Here is a 17,658-nt window from a genome sequence, read left to right as displayed (position 1 = left end):
GTAGGATCTGATTTTTTTTTTTTACAGGATCCTGTTGTATCAGTTGGCATCCGTTTTTAGCCATTTCCGTCTGAGATTCGTTTTTTAGATGGAAATGTAGGACTTTCTCCCCCCCGTCTATGCTGTCTGCAAAAATTAGGATCAGTTTTTTTTTTTGTTTGTTTTTTTTGGACAATTCAGGGTGTCCGGAAAAAAATGGATTGCATTCTGCATTTTTGTGGACCCATAGACTTCAATGGGGCCACATCCTGATTTTCACTGACAAGTATAGGACATGTTTTATTTGTTTTTCTGAGCCGTTGAACAGAAGAAAAGGTCCCATAGAAGTGAATGGGTCCGCATCTATTCCGCAAAAAAAACAGATAAGCATATTTACGGACAGCATACGGCCATCTGAATGAGCCCTTAAAACGGATCTCAGATGGGAATGGCTCAAATGGATGCTAACTGATGCAAAAGGATCCATTTTTTTTTTTTACAGGTGCCTGTTTTTTTCTCTCTTCTTCTGACGGATCAGAAGAACGGAAAGCTAAATGGTGATGTGAATTCAGCCTTACAAGCACCGCTTCCATTTTACTACAAACCGGATTCCCAAAAAGTTGGCACACTATACAAATCGTGAATAAAAACTGAATGCAATGATGTGGAGGTGCCAACTTCTAATATTTTATTCAGAATAGAACATAAATCACGGAACAAAAGTTTAAACTGAGAAAATTTATCATTTTAAGGGAAAAATATGTTGAATCAGAATTTCGTGGTGTCAACAAATCCCAAAAAAGTTGGGACAAGGCCATTTTGACCACTGTGTGGCATCTCCCCTTCTTCTTACAACACTCAACAGACGTCTGGGGACCGAGGAGACCAGTTTCTCAAGTTTAGAAATAGGAATGCTCTCCCATTCTTGTCTAATACAGGCCTCTAACTGTTCAATCGTCTTGGGCCTTCTTTGTTGCACCTTCCTCTTTATGATGCGCCAAATGTTCTCTATAGGTGAAGGGTCTGGACTGCAGACTGGCCATGTCAGTACCCGGATCCTTCTCCTACGCAGCCATGATGTTGGGATTGATGCAGAATGTGGTCTGGCATTATCTTGTTGAAAAATGCAGGGTCTTCCCTGAAAGAGATGACGTCTGGATGGGAGCAGATGTTGTTCTAGAACCTGAATATATTTTTCTGCATTGATGGTGCCTTTCCAGACATGCAAGCTGCCCATGCCACACGCACTCATGCAACCCCATACCATCAGAGATGCAGGCTTCTGAACTGAGCGTTGATAACAACTTGGGTTGTCCTTGTCCTCTTTGGTCCGGATGACATGGCGTCCCAGATTTCCAAAAAGAACTTCGAATCGTGACTCGTCTGACCACAGAACAGTCTTCCATTTTGCCACACTCCATTTTAAATGATCCCTGGCCCAGTGAAAACGCCTGAGCTTGTGGATCTTGCTTAGAAATGGCTTCTTCTTTGCACTGTAGAGTTTCAGCTGGCAACGGCGGATGGCACGGTGGATTGTGTCACTGACAATGGTTTCTGGAAGTATTCCTGAGCCCATTCTGTGATTTCCTTTACAGTAGCATTCCTGTTTGTGGTGCAGTGTCGTTTAAGGGCCCGGAGATCACGGGCATCCAGTATGGTTTTACGGCCTTGACCCTTACGCACAGAGATTGTTCCAGATTCTCTGAATCTTCGGATGATGTTATGCACAGTTGATGATGATAGATGCAAAGTCTTTGCAATTTTTCGCAGGGTAACACCTTTCTGATATTGCTCCACTATCTTTCTGCGCAACATTGTGGGAATTGGTGATCCTCTACCCATCTTGGCTTCTGAGAGACACTGCCGCTCTGAGAAGCTCTTTTTATACCCAATCATGTTGCCAATTGACCTAATTAGTGTTTTTTTTTATTTTTTTATAATTGTATATTTATTAAAGAATGAAGAAATGACAAAGCATATTCACAACAGATCTATGCACATTAGTACAAGACATGAGGCACAACATACGAAGCACCAAATTCACAGTAACCTAGGCAGTAATAACATTCAGTAATATTCCACAAGTTAAAGAGGAATGTCAATCATTAACATATCAATAAAGCGCACAGATGAAAAAAAAAAAAAAATACTGCGTCTATCTTTAATTAGTCCATTATAGGACCACTGAATAATAACAGGACAAGGGTAACGACAAGAACAAAGACACAAAAAGGGGGGGGGGGGGGAAGATACCCTAATCTCAGTAGCTCTCTTAGGAGGTCTCGTAGCCCAGTAAACGTCCCAGGGATCCCATATGGCATTGAAGAGAGCAATTTTGTCCTGAAACATAGCCGTAGAGTATTCCAGGGTTCGGACTTCCGTCACCCTAGCGTACAAATCAGAAACCCTGGGCGGTTCGGAGCTTTTCCAACATCGAGAGATTAGACAACGGGCTGCTGTAAGTATCATTAGTAGCAACTTAAGTGTGTGTTTTTTAATTTGACGAGGTACCACATTGAGCAGGAAGGACATAGGGTCAGGCTGGATATCCACCGCAAAAATATCACTTAGAAGGGTGCCCACTCCAATCCAGTAGGGGCGTATCTTGGGACAGTCCCAATAGATATGAGGCAGTGTACCCCTATGTAACCCACACCTCCAGCATACACTCGGAACTACCGGATTCATTCTATGAAGGAGGTCAGGAGTGTGGTACCAATGCATCAAAATTTTATACTGGTTTTCCTGGTGTAGAACCGCCAGTGAGGATTTCGACCTAATTAGTGTTAATTGGTCTTCTAGCTCTTCGTTATGCTCAAATTTACTTTTTCCAGCCTCTTATTGCTACTTGTCCCAACTTTTTGGGGATTTGTTGACACCATGAAAATGTGAATCAACGTATTTTTCCTTTAAAATGATGCATTTACTCGGATTAAACGTTTGATCTGTCATCTACGTTCTATTACAAATAAAATATTGACATTTGCCATCTCCACATCATTGCATTCAGTTTTTATTCACAATTTGTTTAGTGTCCCAACTTTTTTGGAATCCGGTTTGTAGTTACATTTATGGAAATACAAGATGTTTTTTTTTTTTTAACCATATTAGCTATATAACCGTCACCCGCTCCATGAAGCAACCATCTGGTGACATACATTTTTAAGGCTCTGTAGCGTGCATAGAAAAGTGTGATGATTCTCCACCTCAGATTCAAGAAACGTGGCCGGAAAGCTTTTCCTTCTGCTTCAAACATTCCCAAAAGGCTTTGAAAGGATAACTACAATCACACGCGGTGTTTCGGGATGTTTCCTTGTGTGCACTGTCCTTGGAGGTCACTAGAGCAGAAGTAAGGCTACTTTCACATCAGCGTTTTCAATTCCGCTACTGAGATCTGTCATAGGATCTCAATAGCGGAGGAAAACGCTTCAGTTTTGTCCCCATTCATTGTCAATAGGGACAAAACTGAACTGAACGAAACGGAATGCACCAAAATGCATTCCGTTGCGTTGGGTTGCTCTCCCATCGCGGACAGAATAACGCTGCAAGCAGCGTTTTTCTGTCCGCGATGTTGTGCGGAGCAAGATGGATCCGTCCTGACACACAATGCAAGCCAATGGGGACGGATCCGTTTTCTCTGACACAATAGAAAACGGATCCGTCCCCCATTGATTTTCAATGGTGTTCATGATGGATCCGTCATGGCTATAGAAGACATGATACAACCAGATCCGTTCATGACAGATGCATGCGGTTGTGTTATTGTAATGGAAGCATTTTTGCAGATCCATGACGGATCCGCAAAAAACTTTAGGGTGAAAGTAGCCTAAGGGCCCTTGCACACGACCGTATGCCCTCCATACGTCCCGGAGCGGCATTGATCGTGCGCACGGGAGCGCACAGCATCATAGATTACAATGATGCTGTGCCCATCGGGCCGCTCACGGGGCTATTGTCCCGCACTCTTAAAAGGGTTGTCCGGGTTCAGAGCTGAACCTGGACATACCTACATTTTCACCGCGGCAGCCCCCCTGACAGGAGCATCGGAGCAGTTCATGCTCCAATGCTCTCCTTTGCCCTGCGCAAAATCGCGCAGGGCAAAGGCATTTTTTGGAGATCCAGTGACGCACCGGGGCTCTCCATGGGGCTGCCAGGAAGCCCGGTGACGTCACTGGCACTGATGGGCGGGATTTAGTGCTGCCCTAGCCAGTAAAACGTTTAGGGCAGCGCTAAAGCCCGCCCATCAGAGCTAGTGACGTCACCGAACACACTGCCAGGCGGAAGTTTCTGCCCAGCAGTGTGTTATTGAAAACAAAAGAGACCTTTCCCTGCGCGATTTAGTGCAGGGCAAGGGAGCGCATCGGAGCATGGGTGAAAATAAGGGTATGTCCGGGTTCAGCTCTGAACCCGGACAACCCCTTTAAGATCGTATGAGTGCGGGACAATAGCCCCGTGGGCGGCCCGATGTGCACAGCATCATTGTAATCTATGATGCTGTGCGCTCCCGTGTGAACAATCAATGCCGCTTCGGGACATATGGCCCGCATGTCTCGGAGGGCATACAGTCAAGTGCAAGGGCCCTAAGGCTGTAGTGATATCAGGACACTGTGAAGGAAACTCCTGCAATTAGTATGCATCTTGAACTTGTCTTGATCAACTACAAATCTGTAGGGGAATCCAGCTGCAGATGTTAAATTCTCCTATAGCACCTCCGCAGGAGAACGGCAGCATTGCAGGCTGACCATCCATATCAACAGGATGTCAGTGTGATGCGTGAATATTTTGCCCGTTATTCCCTCTTGGATAGGCCCACCTGAATGAGCGTTTGGAGAAAGGAAAGGGAGCTGCTGGTTGGCAGATATCTCATGTCTATGGCTAGTCTTGGGAATCTCCACCGATCAGCCGACTGAATAAACAGCAACCCTCCAGCGAGTGCTGTGCTCCCTTCATTCTTTACCAGGCACAGAGCCATACATTTGGTAGTGACTATGCCTCTTTGGAGCTGCAATACCCGCCACAGCCACTACCAAATGTATGGCGCTGTGCAGCACTCATTGTAGTGCCGAGGCCCCTCTAATCAGCTGATCGGCAGTGGTGCTGGGAGTTGGACTAGCACTGATCTGATAGTGATGACCTATGATGCTAAGGATAGGACAGCCCTGTTTTCAAGATATCTGTTTGCTGTTAATGAATCAAAAGATTCTTGTTTGCATCCACAGGCTGAACACCTGTCCTGATCATGTTTAAATAAATATACAACTGCAGAGCTTGTTACCGTGTGTCAGGGCTCTCTCATGTTATGGAGTCAATCAGACACATGCACCTGGCTGGAAGCAAGAATGATTCATTCACGGCAAGCAGAGATCTTGACAATAGCTTTATTTGAAGCATCGGAACGGTGAGTGGTTTGGACATAATTTATAGTCCTTGACTATAACATGAAATCGAAAGGGTAGAGCTGCTGTCTAGCAATTAAGTGTCCGCAAAATGTTATTGCTTCACCTGAGCCGATCTCCGCAAACCACAGGGAAAATCACCATCTTGGGGCACCAGAGAAAGAGAGTGCTTATAAATAACTGAGGTTTGTGGCTTTCTTTGTCATATACATGGACCAGTATCATCTACATAAATAAGGCTACTTTTCCATTAGCGTTTTCAATTCCGCTATTGAGATCCGTAATAGGATCTCAATAGCGGAGGAAAACGCTTCAGTTTTGTCCCCATTCATTGTCAATGAGGAGAAAACTGAACGAAACAGAATACACTAAAATGCATTCCGTTCCGCTTGGTTGCGCTCCCGTCGCGGACAAAAATACGCTGCAAGCAGCATTTTTCTGTCTGCGATGTGGTGCGGAGCAAAATGGATCCATCCTGACACACAATGTTAATCAATGGGGACGGATCCGTTTTCTCTGACACAAAAGAAAACGGATCCTTCCCCTATTGACTTTCAATGGTGTTCCTGACGGATCCGTCATGCTATAGAAGACGTAATGCGACGGATGCATGCGTTTGTATAATTGTAACGGAAGCGTTTTTGCAGATCCATGACGGATCGGCAAAAAAACGCTAATGCGAAAGTAGCCTAATAAATGACTGTTGTTTCAATGGCAATAGAATTAAAAGGAGTCTGTCAGCAGTTCTAACCATGCAGAACTGCTGATAGGGCCACCATCATAAACCAAATATCTGCTCAGAGTAGTTGTCAGACACTTCTCCACTCGGGACCTAGTCCAGTATATTCTACACGGCAGGGGGGCGACAGTGAGAAACCTGACTGGGACGGTGGGCACAATTACCTCAACATGCCCTAATAGGACATGAGAGAGGAGGTTGCACCCTTATTATGGAAGGGACTCGTATTTTATTGGGCTGGACTGAAGGTTGAAGGACAAAAAACAAACAAAATACAACATTTTGCATATTTGGCATCACAGCAATTCTCTACTGAGTTCATGCAGTGATGCAATAATGGTGCCCAAGGGTCCAGCAGAAATCGTATTGTACTATTTGGAGGTGACTTTGGAGCCAATCACTTGCCATAAATAATCAGTTAGATCTTATTGATGATATGTCCTGTGTGTACAATGGACATATGTCCTCTATAAATGGAGGGTGGCCCTCAAAATCATTTGCCCTGGTGAGCCAAAGTCTGAAACGGTCTGAAGGACTTCTTCAAATCTGGGGCTAACTACTGTATAAAAATATGTTGTAGCATATCATTGTAACTGCTCTAGTAGAGTATAAGCTCTTATGAACAGGGACCTCTCTCCTGTACAGTGTAGGCTCTTGTGGGCAATAACCTCTCTCCTGTAGAGTGTAAGCTGCTATGGACAAGGTCCTCTCTCCTGTGGAGTGTAAGCTGTTATGGAAAAGGTCCTCTCTCCTGCAGATAGTAAGCTACTATGGGCATAGACCTTTTCTGTAGAGTGTAAGCTCTAATGAGCAGGGTCCTCTCTCCTGTAGAGTGTAAGCTGTTATGGACAAGATCCTCTCTCCTGTAGAGAGTAAGCTACTATGGGCATAGAACTTTTCTGTAGAGTGTAAGCTCTAATGGGCAGGGTCCTCTCTCCTGTAGAGTGTAATCTCTTATGAACAGGGACTTCTTCTCCTGTAGAGTGTAATCTCTTATGAACAGGGTCCTCTCTCCTGTAGAGTGTAGGCTCTTGTGGGCAATAACCTCTCTCCTGTAGAGTGTAAGCTGTTATGGACAAGGTCCTCTCTCCTGTGGAGTGTAAGCTGTTATGGACAAGGTCCTCTCTCCTGCAGATAGTAAGCTACTATGGGCATAGACCTTTTCTGTAGAGTGTAAGCTCTAATGGGCAGGGTCCTCTCTCCTGTAGAGTGTAAGCTGTTATGGACAAGGTTCTCTCTCCTGTACAGTGTAAGCTGTTATGAACAGGGACCTCTCTCCTGTACAGTGTAAGCTGTTATGGGCATAGACCTTTCCTCTAGAGTGTAAGCTCTAATGGTGAGCCAAAGTCTGAAACGGTCTGAAGGACATCTTCAATCTGGGGCTAACTATTGTATAAAAATATGTAGCATATCATTGTAACTGCTCTAGTAGAGTGTAAGCTGTTATGAACAGGGACCTCTCTCCTGTGCAGTGTAGGCTCTTGTGGGCAAAAAAACTCTCTCCTGTAGAGTTAAGCTCTTTTAGACAAGGTCCTCTCTCCTGTAGAGAGTAAGCTCTAATGGGCATAGACCTTTCCTATAGAATGTAAGCTCTAATGGGCAGGGTCCTCTCTCCTGTAGAGTGTAAGCTCTTATGGGCAGGGTCCTCTCTCCTGTAGAGTGTAATCTCTTATGAACAGGGACTTCTTCTCCTGTAGAGTGTAATCTCTTATGAACAGGGTCCTCTCTCCTGTAGAGTGTAAGCTCTTACGTGCAGGGTCCTCTCTCCTGTAGAGTGTAATCTCTTATGGGCATATCAATACATTTATTTTTATGTTACTCAATGTCAAGCCCTGTGGAATATGTGGGCGCTAAGTGAATAAAAAAAATATAAAAAAACAAACAAAAAAAAAAATGACTATGTGGGACCGTTTTCCGCTATAACTCTTGACTTGTGCCAGTATTTAAAGGGGTTCTCCCGGAATTAAGAAAATGAAAATACTCTTAAATATTACTTCATTATAAATATATTATCAAATACCTTTCATTAGTTATAATGGCTCGTTTTGTCTGGGAAGCAATCGTTAGGAAAAATAAAATGGCCGCCATCCTACTGGTCCACACAAAACCTGTCCTAATTATACAGGAGGACAAGTTAAAGAGCTGCGTCATCTTCCTCCCTTACTTGTCAGGGATCCAAAATACAGCTGATATGATCTTCAGATGAATCTCTGTAGGAATGGAGTTCATCAGGAGACATGGAGTACAGAGAGGAGGTGGGGGTGTAGATAATGAGCAGCAGCACTTGTATGCAGCCTCCATCACCACAGTCTGTCCTGTCCGTCCTCTCTGTACTTCATGTCTCCTTCTACAGAGATACAGATGAAGATCTTATCATCTGTATTCAGGATCATAATCCCTGACAGGCAGAGCAGAGAGGAGGATGAGGCAGCTCTATGGCTCATTGTGGAGAAGTAACTTGTCCTCCTGTGTGACTAGGACAGGTTTTGTGTGTACTAATAGGACGGCGGCCATTTTATTTCTTCTGTTTGCTCCCTAGACAAAATGACTCATTATAGCTAATGAAATGTATTTGGGAATATATTTATACTAAAGTAATAATTAAGTTTTTTTTTTTTTTTTTTTTTCCGGAGAACTCCTTTAATGAAAAACAAAAACCTCCCCTCGCTGCAGTGAAGTAACAAGCTTTAATGATGCTGCTGCAATTTTACTGTGGAGAACATCATCAATATAACCTCAGTACAGTGAAGTCCATGCTGAAGGTATCTCCAGGACACCAGAGAGCAGGACGGATGGAGCCTGGATGTACATATTAGTTTCCTTATAACATTAGATTATGAGACTAGGTATCTCGTTATCAGACACTTCTCTATATTGGCAGCATAATCCACCGCGGGGAAGCCTGTGGCGCTCCTGCTGGCACCTGCAAGGCCACCATATGTCATATCAGGTAAGGAGTTGTGTACATAAATGATGTATGCTGAGCTCCTGAACTCAGATTACTGGCTGTGTTATTAGTATCGTTACTGCTACAATATGACCATAGAGCAGGTCGGATTCGGGACCATTTATATTCATCTCGGCTTATTATTTTAGGGTCACGTTTGTATTTCACTTTATATTATAATACTCCTTTGACAGGCTTTCTGGCTGGGAGATTCAGTCGTGCTCTTGCCATTACTGGCGTACAGATGGTGACTGTGTAGCAGCGTGGAAACCTGCCAGAAAGTCAAAGCCCCATCTTTATAGATCTGGAGGAAGTGCAGCAGGCTCAGAATTAAGGAAAATGCTGACTGATGAGATGTATTCTTAGATTGTCCTAGGTCACGAAAGGACCTTTTAAAAGGTGCTTGCACAATATTAATCTGCATGCATTCTGAAATATGTGCTGTTTTATGCCCAGCCCTTACCATCTCCTCCAGCAACATGTGGTCACAGCTCAAAGGTGTCCAGGGGACCCAGCGTAGCATTGGGGCCACCGCAAAACCCAGTCACCTGAAACACAAACCCCAGACCAGACACCTATACAGACCGCAGACCAGACAACCTAAACCAATACAAAGCCCACACCAGACCCTCTAAACAAATACCCCATGCTAGATGCCTTGTAGAACTGCAGGCTCCAGACCAGACCCTCTAAACAAATACAGGCCCTAGACTAGACTCTAGACTCCCTAAAAAAATATACAGACCCCAGACAAGACCAAACTCTGATACTCACATCGTAGGCACTGCCACAGAGAATGTCCTGAGGTGGGTTCAGCACCAGACCACGGTCTGTGGCAGTGCCCTGGCATAGAGGACTGCAAATATGAGGAGGGGATTGGGTATATTTTTAAAGAGGACATGGGGCACCCTGAGGATTTGTCTGCTTACCCAGAAAGTCTCTTTCCCAAGTTTAGTTGGCAAGTATGGCTAAAGAGCTTTACGGTATCGTGCCCGGCAGCTCCCTGTATCTCAGCTTCCTGTGCCCCTGTGAGTGTAACATGGGGCAGTGGGAAATTGAACTGATCATATGCTTTTATTTTGGTAAGTTATACAGGTCCTTCTAAAAAAAATTGCATATTGTGATAAAGTTCATTATTTTCTGTAATGTACTGATAAACATTAGACTTTCATATATTTTAGATTCATTACACACAACTGAAGTAGTTCAAGCCTTTTATTGTTTTAAAATTAGGGGTGCACCGAAATGACAATTCTGGTCCGAAACCGAAAATTCAGGATGCCCTTGACCGAAAACCGAAACCGAAACTGCCTTTTTGCCCAAATACTTTTAAAATACTTTTTTTTAATGATATTTATAACAGTGCCATCCACAGACCCCCCCACCTCATAACAGTGCCATCCACAGACCCCCACCCACCCCATAACAGTGCCATCCATAGACCCCCCACCCCATAACAGTGCCATCCACAGACCCCCCACCCCATAACAGTGCCATCCACAGACCCCCCACCTCATAACAGTGCCATCCACAGACCCCCCCACCTCATAACAGTGCCATCCACAGACCCCCCACCTCATAACAGTGCCATCCACAGACCCCCCCCACCTCATAACAGTGCCATCCACAGACCCCCACCCACCCCATAACAGTGCCATCCACAGACCCCCCACCCCATAACAGTGCCATCCACAGACCCCCCCACCTCATAACAGTGCCATCCACAGACCCCCACCCACCCCATAACAGTGCCATCCACAGACCCCCACCCACCCCATAACAGTGCCATCCACAGACCCCCCCCCCCATTGCCGCTCCAGTACAGACTAGTTATAAAATGTGTACAATTAATAAGGATTCTATTCACGAGGCCCCCTCTGCAGTAGAACATTCAATATAGCCACATCCTACTCACAGGGCTGTTATCTTAATGCTGGCCGGCCGGGCAGACGAGCGGCAGCGTCACGACTGACGTCACATGCCTGCGCCGCCTCCTTCATTCAGAAAGTAGGCTGGGCACATGACGTCAGTCGTGACGCTGCCCGGCCGGCCAGCATTAAGATAACAGCCCTGTGAGTAGGATGTGGCTATATTGAATGTTGTACTGCAGAGGGGGCCTCGTGAATAGAATCCTTATTAATTGTACACATTTTATAACTACTGGAGCTGGGGGCCGGAGCACAGTGAACGCACCGGCCCCCAGCTCCTCCTCCCAGTCCCTCCCCGCTATTTTCTGCCGATATGTACCAATATCGGCCGAAATGGATTAGGCCCGCCGGAATTTCGGTGCACCCCTAGTTTTAATATTGATGATTTTGGCATACAGCTCATGAAAACCCAAAATTCTTATCTAAAAAAATTAGCATATCATGAAAAGGTTCTCTAAACGAGCTATTAACCTAATCATCTGAATCAACTAATTAACTCTAAACACCTGCAAAAGATTCCTGAGGCTTTTAAAAACTCCCAGCCTGGTTCATTACTCCAAACCGCAATCATGGGTAAGACTGCCGACCTGACTGCTGTCCAGAAGGCCATCATTGACACCCTCAAGCAAGAGGGTAAGACACAGAAAGAAACTTCTGAACGAATAGGCTGTTCCCAGAGTGCTGTATCAAGGCACCTCAGTGGGAAGTCTGTGGGAAGGAAAAAGTGTGGCAGAAAACGCTGCACAACGAGAAGAGGTGACCGGACCCTGAGGAAGATTGTGGAGAAGGACCGATTCCAGACCTTGGGGGACCTGCGGAAGCAGTGGACTGAGTCTGGAGTAGAAACATCCAGAGCCCCCGTGTACAGGCGTGTGCAGGAAATGGGCTACAGGTGCCGCATTCCCCAGGTCAAGCCACTTTTGAACCAGAAACAGCGGCAGAAGCGCCTGACCTGGGCTACAGAGAAGCAGCACTGGACTGTTGCATGTCATTCGGAAATCAAGGTGCCAGAGTCTGGAGGAAGACTGGGGAGAGGGAAATGCCAAAATGCCTGAAGTCCAGTGTCAAGTCCCCACAGTCAGTGATGGTCCTGGGGTGCCATGTCAGCTGCTGGTGTTGGTCCACTGTGTTTTATCAAGGGCAGGGTCAATGCAGCCGCTATCAGGAGATTTTGGAGCACTTCATGCTTCCATCTGCTGAAAAGCTTTATGGAGATGAAGATTTCATTTTTCAGCACGACCTGGCACCTGCTCACAGTGCCAAAACCACTGGTAAATGGTTTACTGACCATGGTATTACTGGGCTCAATTGGCCTGCCAACTCTCCTGGCCTGAACCCCATAGAGAATCTGTGGGATATTGGGAAGAGAAAGTTGAGAGACGCAAGACCCAACACTCTGGATGAGCTTAAGGCCGCTATCGAAGCCTCCTGGGCCTCCATAACACCTCAGCAGTGCCACAGGCTGATTGCCTCCATGCATTGAAGCAGTGATTTCTGCAAAAGGATTCCCCACCAAGTATTGAGTGCAAAACTGAACATCATTATTTGAAAGTTGACTTTTTGTATTAAAAACACTTTTCTTTTATTGGTCGGATGAAATATGCTAATTTTTTTAGATAGGAATTTTTGGGTTTTCATGAGCTGTATGCCAAAATCATCAATATTAAAACAATAAAAGGCTTGAACTACTTCAGTTGTGTGTAATGAATCTAAAATATATGAAAGTCTAATGTTTATCAGTACATTACAGAAAATAATGAACTTTATCACAATATGCGAATTTTTTTTAGAAAGACCTGTATGTGCTGTATAGGGACACTGCCATCGCCCAGTCTCCACGTTGCATGACTAGGTCTAATGTAAAATGCTCATCTCCAGCACCTGCGGCTCATGGACCTTCCCTCTTTTACGACCTGTGCCGCCGGCGCCCTATAAAGCACAGGTTGTCCTCGTGAATTGATGTTCTCCAACCTCCCACTTCGAAGCACCTGTGCCCTCTCTTTACAGTGTCTGACACTGGCGTTCAGACAAAAGCGAGAGACTCCTGGGCAGACGACATTACCTATTCATAAAATAAACATACGAGGCTGAGCAGATGTTTACGGCGAGTAATATATCCTGAACTTGGCCCACCGAGGTTCCTACCGCACGTCTGAGGAGCATGAGACAGACAACCCGCCTTGAGGCATGCCACAGGATACCCAGCCTCTAGAGCGTATGGCAGCAAGGGGAGATGCCACCCAGTATTAATGTGACCCTGCCCCAACATATACTCTGCAAAAGCAACTTTTCTAAAATTCATTATTAAAGGGGTTATCCTATCCTATAAAAAGCCCCCCAATATGCCGGGCCCCCCACACTGAATATACTCCCCTGGCTCACTGCTCCGCTCCTGGTCTCCGCACCGCCGCTGCTGCTTCTCCCCATGCTTGGATGAAAACATCCGATGTAGGGGGGGAGCAGCCAATGGCAGGCGGGGATGGGGTCACCCGCAATGCTAGGGAGGCTTGTCCCCGTCCCTGCCTGCCATTGGCTGCTTTCCCCCGACACCTGATGTTTTCATCTGAGCACAGGGAGAAGCAGCAGCGGCGGTGCGGGGACCAGGAGCGGCGCGGGATAAGTATATTCAGTGTGGGGGGCCTGACATATTGGGGGGGCCTTTTATAGGATTGGATAACCCCTTTAAATGATTCTAGGACTCTCATCTGGAAAGCTTCCCATGATAAAAATTCCAAATAATAATAATAATAAGTGAAATAAAAATTGCAAAGAGTAATATATTATTTCTGTCACAGAAGAACTTGGTTATTCCAAAGTGTAATACCATGCAAGACCACAAGGTGGTGGGTGACTGAGGGAAATTGTTCCTTGATACAGTATCTCCAGAACACAAAATGACGGTTAAACAGCTTTACTCTGGAACAAGTCCAAATTATGTTTTCAGATTCATTAACATAGTACTAAATCTCGCAGTCATAAATCTGCAGACTGGCTGGACTCATTTTCTCTAGTTCTGGTACAGAGGTAGGTGCAGTGTGTTTTCTCGGCTGATTTGGAATATTAGGATGTGCTCGTACTGGTCGTCTGGTATCCACAACTGCCAGGATGGTAGAACATTTGTCTATATTATTACACTGTATGCTATAGGGTAGTATTACATAATACGGCTATGTGGGACTTCTATATATGTGTGTTGTGATCTATACTAGGACTGATTTTGGTGGGACTTCTATATATGTGTGTTGTGATCTATACTAGGACTGATTTACGGTGGTCCTTGTGGGAGAGTTCCCAGGGTGCGGGACATAAATGTCTAGATTTTAGTGACTAGGAACCTTGGAACCAAACCAGAGTTCGGGAAATGTTTTTTTTACAGTACAAATTAATTTATGAAGTTATTGCGCGAAGTTTCACAAGAATTCGCGAAGCAATAACTTTGTTTCATCGGAGCCAATACATTCTAATACTGTAGGGAGCTCCTGCCCTGTAACAGTATTAGAACAAGGTTTTATGTGAATCGACTTTGGATGTTTCATCCAAAGTCGATTCGCTCATCCCTAGCAAGAACTATTCAACCTGAAATATAAGCTGTTTTAGGCGACTTTCACACTGGTGTTTTGAATTCCGTTTCAGGGATGTCACAAACAGTTCAAAACGGATCAGTTTAGCCCCAATGCATTCTAAATGGATAAGGATCCGCTCAGAATGCATCAGTTTGGCTCCGTTCCGCCTCCATTCTGCTCTGGATGCGGACACCAAAACGCTGCTTGCAGCGTTTTGGTGTCTGCCTGGTGATGCGGAGCCAAACGGATCAGTCCAGACTTACAATGTAAGTCAATGGGGACGGATCAGTTTTCACTGACACAATATGGTGCAATTGAAAACGGATTTGTCCCCCATTGACTTTCAATGTAAGTCAGGACGGATCCGTTTGGCTCCGCATCACCAGGCAGCGTTTTGGTGTCCGCATCCAGAGCAGAAAAAAAGAATAATGCAAACGGATCCGTTCTGAACGATACAAGCTTATGCATTATAGGTGCGGATCCGTCTGTGCAGATACCAGATGGATCCGGTGTTAAAGTAGCCTTAAATAAAAAGTTACTTATCACAGATATTATGTTCTTCTACTTTTTAAAGGGGTTCTTGACTTTGGACATCCCTTACTTGTCAATAAGCTGATCACTAAATGTTCTCCTGTCGGGAAGTTGTACTGTACCGCTGATATTGGCAGCTTTGTTCAACTTTACTGTTAGGCCCCTTTCACACGGGCGAGATTTCCACGCGGGTGCAATGCGTGAGGTGAACGCATTGCACCCGCACTGAATCCGGACCCATTCATTTCTATGGGGCTGTGCACATGAGCGGTGATTTTCACACATCACTTGTGCGTTGCGTGAAAATCGCAGCATGCTCCTCTTTGTGCGTTTTCCACGCAACGCAGGCCCCATAGAAGTGAATAAAGTGCAGATGCGGTGAGATTTTCACGCACGGTTACTAGGAGACGATCGGGATGGAGACCCGATCATTATTATTTTCCCTTATAACATGGTTATAAGGGAAAATAATAGCATTCTGAATACAGAATGCATAGTACAATAGGGCTGGAGGGGTATAAAAAAATAATTTAACTCACCTTAATCCAGTTGTTCGCGCAGCCCGGCTTATCGTCTGTTTTCATCTTTGCTGTGCACAGGAAAAGGACCTGTGGTGACGTCAGTACGCTCATCACATGGTCCGTCACATGATCCATCACCATGGTAAAAGATCATGTGATGGACCATGTGATGAGCGCAGTGACATCATCAAAGGTCCTATTCCTCAAAGAAGAAGACAGAAGAGAAGCCGGGCTGCGCGAGCAAGTGGATTAAGGTGAGTTAAATAATTTTTTTTAACCCCTCCAGCCCTATTGTACTATGCATTCTGTATTCAGAATGCTATTATTTTCCCTTATAACCATGTTATAAGATAAACTAATACAATCTACACAACACCTAACCCAAACCCGAACTTCTGGGTACCAAACATGGCGATTTTTCTCATGCGCGTGCAAAACGCATTCCAATGTTTTGCACTCACTGGAAAAATTTAGCATTTTCCCACGACGCACCCGCATCTTATCCGGGTCAAAAACATGACGCCCGTGTGAAAGAGGCCTTATGTATATAGACATCATCAGTGGTTAGTAATTTTGGCACAAGGGTTTCAGTCCAGCCATAGGAACACCTGAATGGAGCTTGTATAGAGCTTGAAGTCTAGCTTGGAGATCTTGGACCCACCACTAAGTCTGAAATGTCAAGCAAGTAACCAGATACACTTTATAGATCACAACCTTAGACAAGTCTAAATGAAAATTAATAAACGACTATTGAAATTACCTGTAGCTTCAACCATGCCTTCCAAGATGACCACGATCTCGAGATCTCCTTTTGGTAACTGAGCTTTTGAAATCTCCCAAAAAGGGCTGTGCTGATTGATTTCATGGCTTATAATTAAAGGAGAAACCAAAAATAGTCGATCATCTCCAGTGTCATACCCAACATTTAGGTCCGTCTGGTTCAGTGGTATGAACTCCCCCTCCTTCGTCTGTTTGGATTTGATCAATTTCGCTCTTATTGATGCCTCTACAATATGTGAGTTCCTGAGATCTCCCACCCGGAACATCAGACACAGTTTTCCATCTCTCATGGATATAACAGCATTGGTTGAAAAGACCAAAGTCTCAGCCCTTTTTTTGGGTTGGGATATTTTGACAAACATGCAGCCAACCATAAAGGCATTGACAATTGAACCTAAAACGGACTGTACTAGTAGAAGTATGATACCTTCTGGACACTTGTCCGTAATGACCCTGTGTCCATAGCCAATCGTTGTCTCTGTCTCGATTGAGAATAAAAAAGCTGAAACAAATCCATTAAGATTATCCACACATGGATTCCAGTCTTTGTCTTGTAAATGGTCCAGATCTCCTCGAATGTATGCTATAAGCCACCATATCATTCCAAAAAACAGCCATGTTACTGTGTAAACCAAGACAAATATAAACAGGTTGAACCTCCATTTGAGATCTACCAGAGTGGTGAAGATATCAGTCAGATAGCGGTAGGTCTCTCGAACATTCCCATGGTGAACATTGCACTTGCCATCCTTGCGTACATATCTCTGGATCTTCCGTTTTGTGCACTTTTGTTTGAGGTCCTCCCTGGCTTGTTTTGGGAGCTTTGGTTGCTGTATCGAGATGGGACTCTCCACGTCTTGCTCCATCAGGACTTATTTGAGGCTTGGAATCTGACAACATGAAAAGGAAAAACAAAAATATTAAAATGCTAAAAAGATTGTTTTGTGAAAGTCAACAATTTGGAAAGAAACGAAACATAGGTTAGTTATCCAAAAACCTGAAAGCAGTGACCGAGTTTAGAAGACCCATTTTCATGTACCTTCTAAGGGAGTAATATAGGGGGATGCTCATTTCTTGACCTGAATGGAGAATGGTTACATAGAGAATCTATTACTCTGGAAGATGATACAGAAGATGCCATTGCTAGGAGACTAAGTGCTAGGACCCCCAAGAACCAGTGGGCTGTCTCAATAACATGTTAGAGGACGTAGAAGATGCATATACCCTTTAGTGGTTATGAAAGAGATTCGACAGGTTGGTCCTTTCTATCCGGT

At 44.7% G+C, this 17,658-nt stretch overlaps 1 protein-coding gene across 1 annotated transcript in view; it reads right to left on the bottom strand.

Annotated features, from left to right (window-relative positions):
- Nucleotides 1-17,256, bottom strand: part of KCNJ6 (potassium inwardly rectifying channel subfamily J member 6) — a 42,305-nt gene extending 25,049 nt beyond the window's left edge. Inside the window, exon 1 of the mRNA XM_044287650.1 lies at nt 16,365-17,256. Within this exon, the coding sequence (XP_044143585.1) occupies nt 16,365-17,250 (886 nt within the window). The 5' untranslated portion in view covers nt 17,251-17,256. The remainder of the gene's footprint in view (nt 1-16,364) is intronic.
- Nucleotides 17,257-17,658: the final 402 nt, after the last annotated feature.

This window comes from Bufo gargarizans, chromosome 3 (assembly GCF_014858855.1).
Source record: "Bufo gargarizans isolate SCDJY-AF-19 chromosome 3, ASM1485885v1, whole genome shotgun sequence".
NCBI classification, from domain to species: Eukaryota; Metazoa; Chordata; class Amphibia; order Anura; family Bufonidae; genus Bufo; species Bufo gargarizans.
This window is presented reverse-complemented; position numbering and strand designations above follow the sequence as displayed.